Source organism: Carettochelys insculpta, chromosome 22 (assembly GCF_033958435.1).
Source record: "Carettochelys insculpta isolate YL-2023 chromosome 22, ASM3395843v1, whole genome shotgun sequence".
Classification (NCBI taxonomy): domain Eukaryota; kingdom Metazoa; phylum Chordata; order Testudines; family Carettochelyidae; genus Carettochelys; species Carettochelys insculpta.
Window position 1 is genome coordinate 6,885,264 of NC_134158.1, and position 12,503 is coordinate 6,897,766.

Below are 12,503 nucleotides of genomic sequence, written 5' to 3' on the forward strand. Positions count from 1 at the left end.
TTCGGCCAGCCCTTTGTATTTCTCTGTCTCTCTCCATTTGCCTGTGATCTCTGGCATGGAACATTCCCCTCTTGTTCTACAATCTTTCTCCTGGATTTCTCTCTTCCCCTGTTACTGCCTCTGGCCGCTTCTCCTCTGTAGGAGGTTTTCCTGGCAGTGTTTTCTATTGATTTTTACCCTTTCTCCAGGACACTCTGGTTAGTTGGTTTTATTTTATCTTTTCCTTCTTCCCCGGCCCCTCTGACTCTCAAAGTGTTGCTAGCCCCAGAAGTTATAAATCATGAGTCAGAACCGACACTGACCCCCTAAAACTGGAATTTCAAAGCAACACATTATGTGTCCGGCTTTGTCTGGTGATGTTAGAACTCCCCCTGCCCAGCCCCAGGGGTGTGACAATTACAGGGGTACCAGCTCCCCAGAAGTTACCAGGGAAGGTGACTTTGGACTCTGCAGCAGGAGCTCTGGCTGGGAGACCCCACTTATATCTAAGGACACAGATTGGTACAAAACGTTCCCAAGGCTGCGGAGTTTCCCGCCCCCCAACTCTCCTTAATTGATTCTGTGTCCTGGCCCCCAACCCAGCAGTTAGTTCTGCCCCTGCCTAGCCCCACATCTGGCCTCGGGGCCCCTCCTGCAGCCCCAGGGATTCATCGGTTGCCCCCCTCTATACCTGGGGCTGCAGAAAGGGAGGGGAAGGAACATCCAGGGGTCACAGAGCTGAGCCAGGGTCTGGGTATATGGGAGTCTTCCAAGGTCATGGAGATTGAGGCTAGAGAGACTGATTTCAGGGAAACAGTCGGAGTGGGGATCTATCGTCCCACGTGCCCAACCAGGGCCGGATTCTCTCCCCAGGGATGGAGCCCGGCGGGAAAGTGAAGATCGGGGCCTCGGCACCAGCATCGATAAATGTCACCTGCCCCTGGTCACAGTCCAGGCACACTCGGATCCTGTGGGGGGCCCAGCTCAGGGGCAGGAGGGTCACAGGGGAGGTGAGAGCCTGGAACTGATCCCCACACCGCCCCACAGCCCAGATCCCCCCCTCAGGGCTGAACCTGATTCCTCCCTTTCTGCTCACAGACCCTCTGGCCACCCCCACAGCCCAGTATTGCCCATCCCCCACCTCCACCTCCCAGCAATGTCTCCCCGATGTGAACCCCTCACAGCCCAGCACACAGGGCGCAGTGTCGAATCTCTCCGGGCCGTCAGGCAGATTCTGTTCAATTTCTTCCCATCTCACACTTCTCCCACCCTCAGACAGGATGAGTCGGGGATGAGCCGTGTCTGGATCCAGAGTCACATTGGCTGCATGGGAGAGAGAATCAGAGAGTGAGGGGCAGAGCTCAGCCCTGGGGGAGGGTTTGATGGGGTCAGTGACAGAACCAGGTCCAGCTGGAGAGTGACTCAGGGAATCTCCTTCCGCCAGGCTGCGCCCGACAGCTGGGGAGAGTCACTCACAGGCAGGGACGGGTCAGGGACAGGGTGAAAGGATCGGCTGGGCCAGGCCTGGGGCTCAGGATCTTTCCCTCCTGCCCCCACCTCTCCCTGGGGAGGGACTAGAGACTCTGGGAGCCCCAGCAGATGGTACAACTCAGTGACCATTGGCAGAGCTCCCCTCCCCCCACCCCACACCTTAAATCTCCCTGTGTCCCAGCTGTCCTTGGGCTGGACTTTGCTCTGAGGCCTCCCCACTGCACCCGGCCTGCTGGGAAATGTCACAGCTCAGGGAATAACAGGCCACATGCTACCAAGATAGAACCTGCTCTGAATATCACTGATTAGCAGCAGTGGAAGCAGAAGAGTCCATTAGCCTGGGGCAGGGAGGGAGGTTAGCACAAGGAAAGGGGTTTGATGGTGGAATGAGACAGAAGCTACAAGGGTTGGGGGAGAAGGTAGATTACGGTTTTGCTGGGCCCTGGGCCAGAACATGGGGGGGGGCCTCCCCCCGCCTGGCTGCAGTTCCCCAACTCCTCATGCTTCTGTCATGGGAATGGGGTCAGAGCACAGGGCACGTCCCATTACACATACCAGCTGGAGACTGGGCAGCTCCAGCAACCTGACTGCGCTCCATGGCTGGAGTGCTCGGTGGGTGGAACAGGACAAGCCCAGCAAGCCACCAAGCCCTGACCCTGCTCTCTAGCAGGAGTGCTGGGAGGGCAGCAGGCAGAGCTGGCCCTAGTGCATTGATGGACATCTTTGCTGGGCCCCACAATCAGCCCTGGGGCCTGTCCCTTTTCTCCCAGTGCCTAATTAACCATTGCAGGGTGAGGGGGAGTGTAGAACAGGTGGCTGGTGGAAAGAGGGAGAGGGCCATGCTAGTGATGGGAGGGAAAGTGATGTCCTGTGTACCAGAGACAGGAGCAGGCTGGGATCATGGTGGATGCAGAGAGGCAAAAAGAACAAAGCTCCCAACTCTGGTCACAGGAGCTCCCCAGGGGCCTATAATGGCCCCAGAAGAGCCCCGGGCTGTGATCCAGGCTCTTCCCTCTGCTTGAGTCTGCAGCAGGGGTCACCCACAGACACAGTCCCTGCTCACCCCGTCAGGGTGGGGGTCACTGCAGAGCTCATGGCTTTCTTCAGAGAAGAAAAGAGGAAGGAAAGAACAGAGAAGTGACAGGCTGCATCACCACAGGTTGGTCAAATAAGCTCCTGCAGGAGGATCTGGTTTGGTACAAAACATTTCTTGTCAGTGGAAGAAGAATGACACTTACCAGTATGTCTCCTTGGTTTGCCTAAAGCTGAAAGAGACACACATACCATTGATTAAGATTTCCCATTTCTTATGTTTTACTTCCTTTTATCATCACCACAACAGCTCAGTCTGAGAAATTATTTCTACACACTCCTCAAGACGCTGCTCAGACTAGACTGGTGGTGCCCTAAGGCTGTCCTGTCCTGTTCCTGCCCCTGCACCTGTCCAGTAATGGAATCCCTATGTGGCCCACTCCCCACTACTGAACAGCTGGCTCCGCATAAGAGCTTGGGCTGAAAGCGGATGACGGGGAGGTGCAGAGCTACAACTGGGATGGGAGCTGCACTGTGGGGCAGAGTGGAGCCGTGTCTGGGATCAGGGCGGGACTGGAGGCAGAATGGGAGTGCGTGGTGCTCCCTCCCCACCCCCATGTGGGCTGGCTTGGGGCCCCCCCACCATTCCTTTGTGTACCCCTAGGAGGGTGGGTCCCACTGTTTGGGGATCACTTGACGAGAGGTTCTCATCCTCCCTTCTGGCCTTGCGCTCTGTGACTCTGTTAGTGAACTGTCCATCAGTTTTTCAGATTAGCTTTTGGTGGGAAATTCATCTGGTTTAGTCATTCCCCACATTTTACAAAGTTACACTAAAAACAACCCACAGCTCCAAACAGAATGGTAATAATAAAAAATCATGTTAGCAAACAAACAGAAAAGAGGAGTCTCTTGGAACAAGTTAAACTCAATACAAACACGTCCACACAGTTAAAGAAACTCCCACGGGTGGGTCCAAATTACACACAGAAACTTCTCAGAGGAAGAAAGGTACTTACTTAGTTTTTCATTTAGTTTGTCTGAAACTGAAGAGAAATAAATGTTATATAACATAGATGCGCATGTCTTCTCATTATACCAAACACAATCACCAAGTCAAAGACAGTCATCAAAATTAAAATAAATGAGTGAATGTGGAAAGAAACTGAAGCAGGATGGGCCAGAAAATATAGGATGAACCTGGCTTGTCTCTCAATAAACATTACAGAAATTTGGAGTAGTATTCTGTTTAGGCACAACTAATTCAATGAAAACTGAAAGAAAATGTTACAGGATGCCACATTAACTGCTGCCCTTTTTCATTAAAACATAGTGAATTAAAAGGGTTTATAGCAACGAAAAACCCACACATCCTGACATTCCCCTTCATAACATTTACTAAAATATTAAATGGAAATAAAAAAATCCAAAAGAAAAATTAACTTAATCAAAACAACACTGTAGTTTTGAAAAATACAATCATTTAAATAAAGCATGTACCTTATCCTTTTATTTTCAAACAACCCCCTCACTGAGTTCAGGACCTGAGCAATGCAGGGTAAATCTGCTAGTCAAATACACAATCAGGATGTGTATAAAATTTCAGATATGGTAAGGGTTAGTCAGAGCATCACAGAGGAAATGCGTCATGCCCTGCCTGTGCCCTGGGAGAAGGGAACTGGGCAGTATTTCTTTCCGTGTGTCTGTCATTTCTCACTCTAATGGTAACTGGAATTGCAAAGATGCTTTTGGAATAAATAAGCTTTTGAATTAATCAACCTGAGTGTGCTGGACCCCAAGATTGTTCCATTCCCATCCTACGATTTAATCGAAGTATAACCAAATTGTGAACCAATTCACAAGAGCATTTTCATTCCATTGTACAGATACTTAACTCACTTTCCCTCCCAGATCCCTTCTTATTACCTTTGAACTTGCTCAGAGTCTTGGACAATGCAATAGTTTTCTGGGAGAAACTACTGACTTGTCCTTTTAGTGAAGAAGAAATCTCCTCTGGAGGCTGGAACTTCCCCTTCTCACACCTGCACAGAAACAACGTCAGATGGTGATAGGGGATTTAGTGACTCAGTTCTTCAGTTCTTCCTAGTGAGTCGCTGCTCCAATGGGCTGGGAGTTAGAATTCCTCTGCCGCTCCCAGCCTGACAGCAGGTGCAGCACAGCCCATGGCCCTGCAACATTCCCCTTGAAGGCCCCATTCATATTCTAGAAACATGGCCTGGAGAGACCAGCTCTGGGGACAAAAGGGGAATTGCATCTCCATGGCCGATTCACTCCTTGGCCTCCAGGCTCTGAGGGCCAGGATGTTGCCAGTGGAAGTGCTGTACAAATCTGCCCACTAGGAATGAGACTCAGACACCAATTCACCCAGTGCCCAGTAATGACAAGCCAATGTTCCCTCCTCATAGCCCTGAGGCAGCCGGTCCTCCAAGGAGGTGACATGTCTAGGAAATACTTGGGGTCAGACTTTGCCATTGAGGGGATAATTGCAGAATCTTCTGTGCAAGGGTGAGTCCCTCAGGCTGGAGATGACCAGGGATATTTGTAGCTTGGATGTGACCTTCCCCTAACATCTCACTGTAGAGCCCTGGGGAGATTCAGTGCTAACATCATCTCTAAGCTCTTTCCTGACACTGTAGCTGCGTCTACACGTGCACGCTACTTCGAAGTAGCGGCAGTAACTTCGAAATAGCGCCCGTCGCGGCTACACGTGTTGGGCGCTATTTCGAAGTTGAAATCGACGTTAGGCGGCGAGACGTCGAAGTCGCTAACCCCATGAGGGGATGGGAATAGCGCCCTACTTCGACGTTCAACATCGAAGTAGGGACGTGTAGACGATCCGCGTCCCGCAACATCGAAATAGCGGGGTCCGCCATGGCGGCCATCAGCTGGGGGGTTGAGAGATACTCTCTCTCCAGCCCTTGTGGGGCTCTGTGGTCACCGTGTGCAGCAGCCCTTAGCCCAGGGCTTCTGGCTGCTGCTGCTGCAGCTGGGGGTCCGTGCTGCATATACAGGGTCTGCAACTAGTTGTTGGCTCTGTGTATCTTGCACTGTTTAATGAAAGTGTGTCTGGGAGGGGCCCTTTAAGGGAGCGACTTGCTGTTGAGTCCGCCCCGTGACCCTGTCTGCAGCTGTGCCTGGCTCCCTTATTTCGATGTGTGCTACTTTGGCGTGTAGACGTTCCCTCGCTGCGCCTATTTCGATGTTGGGCTGAACAACGTCGAAGTTGAACATCGACGTTGCCGGCCCTGGAGGACGTGTAGACGTTATTCATCGAAATAGGCTATTTCAATGTCGCTACTTCGAAATTAGCTATTTCGATGTAGCGTGCACGTGTAGACGTAGCCTGTGAGGGATGAGGCGAGTTAGAGCCACGTACCTGTTCAAGGTGCTTCTGACGTCCTACAGGGGAGAGAGAAAAGAATCTCAGTCCCATACTACACACACAGGGGATCCCAGGGAAGGGATTTTGCAAACGTGGGGAAGAGAGGCTTTGCCCTGGCCCCAGGGCCATGGATTCCCTGAGCTAATGGGGCTTTGCCATGTCTAACATCACTGTGCCTGTAACCCTCCAAAGCACAACAGTTACTCACATCTCAGCAATGCCCATCCTGAGCCACACCGAGACCTCCGACTGCCAGACCCTAGTGCTTAGGATTCAGGAGACTCCCTTCCCTGTGTGGGGAGCTGTGATGTTTGTAACCATAGGCACCAACTTCCACTTCTCCCAGGGGATGCAGAACCCCACTCCCACTCTAACCCCTCCTTCAGTGCCACACTTAGCTCCACCTCTTCCTGCCCCCACACTTCCTCTTCTCCACCTGTGCCCATCCCCTCTCCCAAGCATACCCTTGGACCTGATCCTTTCCTCCCCAACCCACATCTCTCCCCCAGCTAATTGTGGCAGGCAGGATGTGCAGGGACAAGTGGAGGAGCTGTGGTTTGTGGGTGAAAAGCACCAACTTAATTTTTTCTAAGGGATCTGCAGCCCTGGAGCACACACAGAGTCTCTGTTTCTCCCTCAGTCTCACCTGCAGGAATTCACTCGCTGGCTTCTGACACTTCTCCTCTATCTCACCAATCAGCTCACTGAGACGGGAAATCTGCGCAGAGAGTTCACTGACACTGTCATTCTGGATCCTCACAATCTCCTCCTCCAGCTTCTCCAGCCGGGCCAGCAGGAGTCGCTCTTGTTCCTTCAGGAACTGCCGCAGCTGCCGGAATTCAGACGCCATTTTCTGCCTCTCGGTTTGTGTCTGTTTCTGTAGGAAGACAGGGAAAGGGCTGGTCAGGGACACGGGTGGAGCCTGGGGCCCTGTCATGGGGAGCTCAGTGCGCCGGAGGGAGAACGTCTGTGAAAATCCCAATATCTGACTTTTGACCCTGTTCTGTGCACACAAGGCGGAAGAGTCTCTCACAGTTTGCTCCCAGTTGTCTCTGGAAGGGAGGTTGCCACGGCTGCCATGTTAGCACATTCTGTCATTCCTGGGCTGTGGGAGTTCAGGCCCCGAGCAGCAGGAGGCCGGGCTCAGCACCGCACTGACACAGATGCAAGCGGAGAAAAAAGAAGCAAACGTGTTTCAACAAAACGAGCAGCCAGAGCAGGGAGCACTTCCTGGGGGACAGTCAGTTCCCTTGGGGAGGGTTTGTGGGAAAGGCAGGAGGGATAGACCAGGGTTTCCCAACCTATGACATCTGAAAGGGGTCACCATTAGGCAGTTAAACCAATCGATTAAAATAAGCACCATTTCAGCCCTGCAGGGCAGGGAACTGCCCTCTTGCTTGTGAAAAAGCAATGGGTCAGAGATTTAGGGAACCAGAGGAGCAGTTCCCAGCTCAGGTGAGGTAGCTGGGGAGGGGGAGGGTGGGGTTGGGAGGCTTATGCCTGCAACTGGGGCTGAGAGTCGGTCAGGGCTCTGTGCCCCAGCTGCCGTCCAGCTGTGGCAGCTGGGGATCCCTGTGACTTCCCTAGCCCCCTCCAGCCCCTGAATGACTCCTAGCCCCTGAGTGTGACTCCCCAAGCCCCTGAGTGTGGGGTTAAAGCCGGAGGGGGAGCGGTTTGGGGATGAGTGTCTTTCCACCGCCACAGCTCTGGTTAACTAGAGTATCTGTATGTTATTAATGCATTTCCCCTATTCTGTGAAATAACTATTATGAATATATAAACGTGAGGCGGCACAATTTTGTATGGAGTAAACATTCACAGCTGCATAGAATAAAAGGATTTAAAGCATTTTATATTCAGGTACAAGATTAGCTAGTTAGGGCTTTGCCCATCCCTATCCAACCCCCGTGTTTGAATCACCATGGGTCACCAAGTCTTTCTGAAATGTCACAATGAGTCCCCATCTGGAAAAGGTTGGGAACCGCTGTGCTAGACCAGGCTGTTCTAGGTGAGAGAGCTGCCTTCAGGCTGGAGAAAGTCGAGTTACAAGCTATGACTGTTATTACCAGTTCTGTCCCAGGGTTTATTGTTGTTACTGGCACCCCAGCAGCTCCTGCAGGCCTCAGATGAGATCTGCCCTCAGTTGTGTGGGGCCCTGCGCAGATCCTCGTGAGGGACAATCTCTGCCCTGAGCCATTTACACTCTAACTGCAAAGGAAGCTTAGAGCTTTTTAGTTTGGAAAAAAGTAGATTAAGGGGGGACATGACAGCTGTTTTCAAGTATCTAAAAGGGTGTCATAAGGAGGAGGGAGACCACTTGTTCTTCTTGGCCTCTGAGGATAGAACAAGAAGCAATGGGCTTAAACTGCAGCAAGGGAGGTTTAGGTTGGACATTAGGAAAAAGTTCCTAACTGTCAGGGTGGTCAAACACTGGAATAAATTGCCTGGGAAGGTTGTGGATTCTCCATCTCTGGAGATATTTAAGAGCAGGTTAGATAAATGTCTATCAGGGATGGTCTAGACAGTACTTGGTCCTGCCATGAGGGCAGGGGGCTGGAGTCGATGACTTCTCAAGGTCCCTTCCAGTCCTAGTATTCTATGATTCTATGATACACATGGCTCTAACCCAGCAATCCCTGATCACAGAGACACTCACTATCCCACCTTGACCAAGGCCACACAGGAGTCTGCCTCCAAACAGACCTCCCTCTGCCAACACCTGACAGTTCATAACAATCCGCACCTACCAGATACTCCAGGCTTTTCCTCTCTCTTTTCCCTTTCAGTCCCAGCAGCTTTTCTCTCTCTTCTCTCAGAGTCTTCAAATGGGCCTGGATTTTTCCCTGAGGAAACAGAAAGGAATTGGGAGGTTTTACTCTGGGTTGAGGGGGTGGAGGTGGGTGTTTCCCCCCCAGAACTCAAGATAATTATTAATCTTTGTGACATCAAGACTACCCAGGAGAGGACACCTTTTTAATGCAGACCGAGGGCTGGTCAAGTCAGACGTGTTACAAATGCACGTTAGGTCTTTTTAGTAATTTGCAAGCGATCTGGATTATGACCAAGCTTTGTGGGTACTTGCGAATTGCTGAGTGGTACAGCACATTCCAGGACACTGGAGTCACATGGGGGTGAATCAACTGCTCCATCTGAGCCCTGTTGTGGGTGGGCTGAGGGCACCGGAGGCCCACAAAGCATTTAGCCCAGCGAGCTCCTCTAGTGCCAGCAGCGTCATCTGATTTTAATCCCTCAGGGAGCTGCACAGGACTTGAGCCTCCCAGTGGGAACCTCCTCTCCCTGTTGGGCCTGGGGCCTTCAGCAGCGCGTCCTTCCCTCCTAACAGCTGCACCTCTTCACTGCTCAGTGCTGGTGAGAGGGGCATGATAGCATCACAGCTGCCTTTCTAGCAGGTAAAATCTTTAGGTCAGAAAGAATCTCATCGCAGCCTGGGTCTCCAGTAATGTTCTGTGTGTTTCTTAGGACTAGTTACACTGTTTTTTTGTTTTTTCCAGAAAAGCCCCTTTATGGGCGTGAGGGCAGATCCCACAAACCCTTGTGTCCACACTGCAAAGCTTGCTAGTCTGGTCTAACAGGGCATTTTTAACTCCAACTTTCACTGACCTCCTCCCCCTTTCAATTTTAAAACTGGCTTAGTGTGTACTAAGGAGAGGAAATTAAGACTTAATTGGCCTTTAGGGAGACATCTCAGTGTAGCTCTTATTTTGAAACTGGGCTCTCTAGTGTGAATGCTCCACATTGAAATGCTCTGGCAGTGTGAACGCTCTTCTCAGAAATAACTTATTTATACGTTAGAACAGTGAAATAAGTTATTTCTGAAAAACCCTCCATTGTGGACACAGCCTTAGGGCAGGTCTACACAGGTCACGGAAGGGACGATCTGGGGTGTAGGTTGACCCTAGAACTCCTTGCAAGCCCCAAGGATTAAGGAATGCCGACTGGAGGAGCGCTCCCATCGACATTCGGCAGCGAGGACAGGAACCAAAGTCAACGGCTGCAAAATTGATTTTAGGTAAGCAATTGGTGTACCTAAAGTTGTGCAGCCATCACCATTCCCAGTAAGAGCAAACGTAGCCTCAGGGGATGTCAGGCAATTTCGAAGGCAGGCTGAAAGCAAAAATTGAAGCTAGCCAAAACACTGGGCTGAAAAATGCCGATTGCTTAAATAGGCTCCCTCTCTCCCCACTCCTCCAGAGGCATTCGTTAAGCATCCCCCCAAAATGGAGGCCTGTACCAGGTGGCAGAGTTACATGTCTTTAAACAAACCACCTTCCAGACCTACAGAACAAAAAGCTATTTACAAGTCCCCAGGTTAATTGCTCAGTCATGAGGAAAACTAATCCCAGAATCTCCAGCAATGGCTGTTGCGAGCAGCTTTAACTCTAAACAAGCAAACACGGCGTATTTCCAACAACACACAACAGTTACACATTCAGCAGGTTAGAACATTAAACATAATCGGTAACAAAACATCTTTTGTTCAAAGCATCTCTAAGTTATCCATATTTATTGTCACAGCCCATTTTCCGTAAAGCATAATGGGAAGGTATGTCCCTCGCAAGACAAACTTAAAAACTTCCTTTGTTGCTTTTTGCCAGGCTGGAGCATCATTAATTTCCACAGGAACTTTGATGCCATGAAGGCTGCACACACCAGAATGATGCCATTAACTTGTCAGTAAAATGCAAAGTTATTACCCATCAGGCTGGACAGTAGCTCTGTACCTTGTACTCCTGGGCAGCCTCCTCTATGGGAACCACAGTGTGAGCGCGGTGAGCCTTGGATCTATCACACACCACGCAGATGGGGGTTTGATCCTCTTCACAGAACAGTTTCAGAGCCTCCTGGTGCTCCCCACACACCCCGTCCCCGCCTGCTCCCTTCGCTGCCTGCAAACTCAGCCGTTTGGCTATTTCTACAACGTTGGCCAGCTGCCTGTTGGGCTGCAGGTGTCTCTGCTGCACAATCTTTCTGCACTGAGGGCAGGAGGCGACTGTGTCGGGTACCTCCCAGTACTGGCTGATGCAGGCTTGGCAGAAATTGTGCCCACACTCCAGAGTGACCGGGGCTGTGAAATACTCCAGACAGATGGAACAGGTGGCTTCTTCCTGGAGACTTCCCACGGGGTTCTCGGCAGCCATGGCTCCCTCCGGGCTGGGAACAGGGTTAGTTTCACTTCCCTGAGCTCAGGAACAGGCTCATGCGCTGCAGCAAATGGGTGTTTCTCTTCCTGGATCTGACTCAGGCTGTTTGCTGGGCTGGGAGGAGCTGCCTGGTAACGCTGGAGCCCTGGGACTCCTAGACCAGCTCACTGACTTGGCCTAAGCGCTCGTGGGCAGCCGGAATAAATCTGTTAGTCCTTCAGGTGCCGCAGCCTCCTCCTTGTTCTGACTCAGACAAACTAACAGGCCCCGCTCTGAAATTGGAGCCCTGGAGGCTGCTGTGGGAAAGGGGCCACTAGGGCCAGTTTCAGGTGTGGGGGAGTCGCTGACAGGGGTACTGGTGCCTGCGGGGGAGGGGGCAGGGAGGCCACCCAGGGGGGCCGGGAGGGGCAGGGGACACCCATTTAGCAGTTAAAATTGTGGTGGGGGCAGCGCATCTCCGGAGTGCTACCTCCCGTCACCTGTGCTCACAGAGGCTTCCCACGGACGTCAGCCTCCCCCTGTGGCGGTGGTGGCAGGGGCAGGGGCTGTGTGTCTAAGGGGGCCGCCAGTCTGGGCAGAATTCACTGCTCTGTTTGGAGGGGGAGCTTTGGTGTTTCTCCTTCAGCATTTTTCTTTATTTCTAGAGTAAAACGTCCACAGCTGCACAGAACAAAGGGCTTGATGTGTTTTTTAAAGGTTTTTTTCCTCCAGTTCACTCTTCATTCCTCCTCCTCGTTTTTGGCCCAGGACTAGACTTGGTCCATTGCCTCTTCCCTCCAAAGTCTTAGGCCTCTGGGCAGCCTCCCAGCTGAATCCTGTCAAGACACATGCGGGTAGACACAGGGCTCCCCAGCCCAGGCTGGCAGCTTCCACTTCTCGCCATTTAGACGAGTGCAAAGACATCAACCCCTATGCCCCAAGTCCTCTCTGGGGCAGGAGCCTGTCTCAGTTTGTAGGAGAGGCACAGAGAGGAGAAGTTCTCCTGCCTGTAGGCTTCGAGGGGCGATGACAGAATGAACGTGGCTGTTCCCAGCTTTCCCCCAGTATTTAGATGGGGAGAGGTCTGAGTGAAGATGGGTTGGATTATGTGAGGTGCACAGTCTGAGTTCTGTTGGGAATGCAACTTGTGGGTCTGTGTTTCAGGCAGCTGTAAAATCACCTGGGCCCAGCACTGGCAGGGCCTGCCCAATGGAGATACTGGCTGCTACACAGCAAGGTAGCAGATGACACAAAACCAGGGGGAGAGGTAGATACACTGGAGGGTAGAGAGAGAACCCAGAGTGACCTGGATAAATTGGAGGACTGGGCCAAAAGAAATCTGATGCGGTTCAACAAGAAGTGTAGAATCCTGCACCTGGGGCAGAAGAATCCTAAGCATTGTTACAGGCTGGGGACTGACAGGCTCAGCAGCAGTATGACGGAAAGGGACCTCGGGGTTA

General features: G+C 51.7%; 1 protein-coding gene across 1 annotated transcript; it reads right to left on the reverse strand.

Moving 5' to 3' along the window:
* Nucleotides 1-656: 656 nt before the first annotated feature.
* Nucleotides 657-11,061, reverse strand: LOC142024864 (zinc finger protein RFP-like). Its single transcript, XM_075017155.1, has 8 exons — nucleotides 10,645-11,061; nucleotides 8,650-8,745; nucleotides 6,549-6,779; nucleotides 5,897-5,919; nucleotides 4,426-4,541; nucleotides 3,519-3,545; nucleotides 2,709-2,735; nucleotides 657-1,302 (listed from the first exon to the last, which is right to left on the reverse strand). The coding sequence occupies exons 1-8, from the start codon at nucleotides 11,059-11,061 to the stop codon at nucleotides 785-787; spliced, it is 1,455 nt and encodes a 484-aa protein (XP_074873256.1). The 3' UTR covers nucleotides 657-784.
* Between the last annotated feature and the right edge of the window lie 1,442 nt (nucleotides 11,062-12,503).

Excerpts from the sequence above, each read along its gene's own strand:
- LOC142024864 (XM_075017155.1), bottom strand. The coding sequence starts at position 11,061 with ATGGCTGCCGAGAACCCCGTGGGAAGTCTCCAGGAAGAAGCCACCTGT. Across the intron at positions 6,780-8,649 it reads GGAAAAGCCTGGAGTATCTG|AAACAGACACAAACCGAGAG; the intron begins GTAGGTGCGGAT and ends GTCTTCCTACAG. Across the intron at positions 1,303-2,708 it reads CAAACCAAGGAGACATACTG|CCAATGTGACTCTGGATCCA; the intron begins GTAAGTGTCATT and ends TCTCCCATGCAG.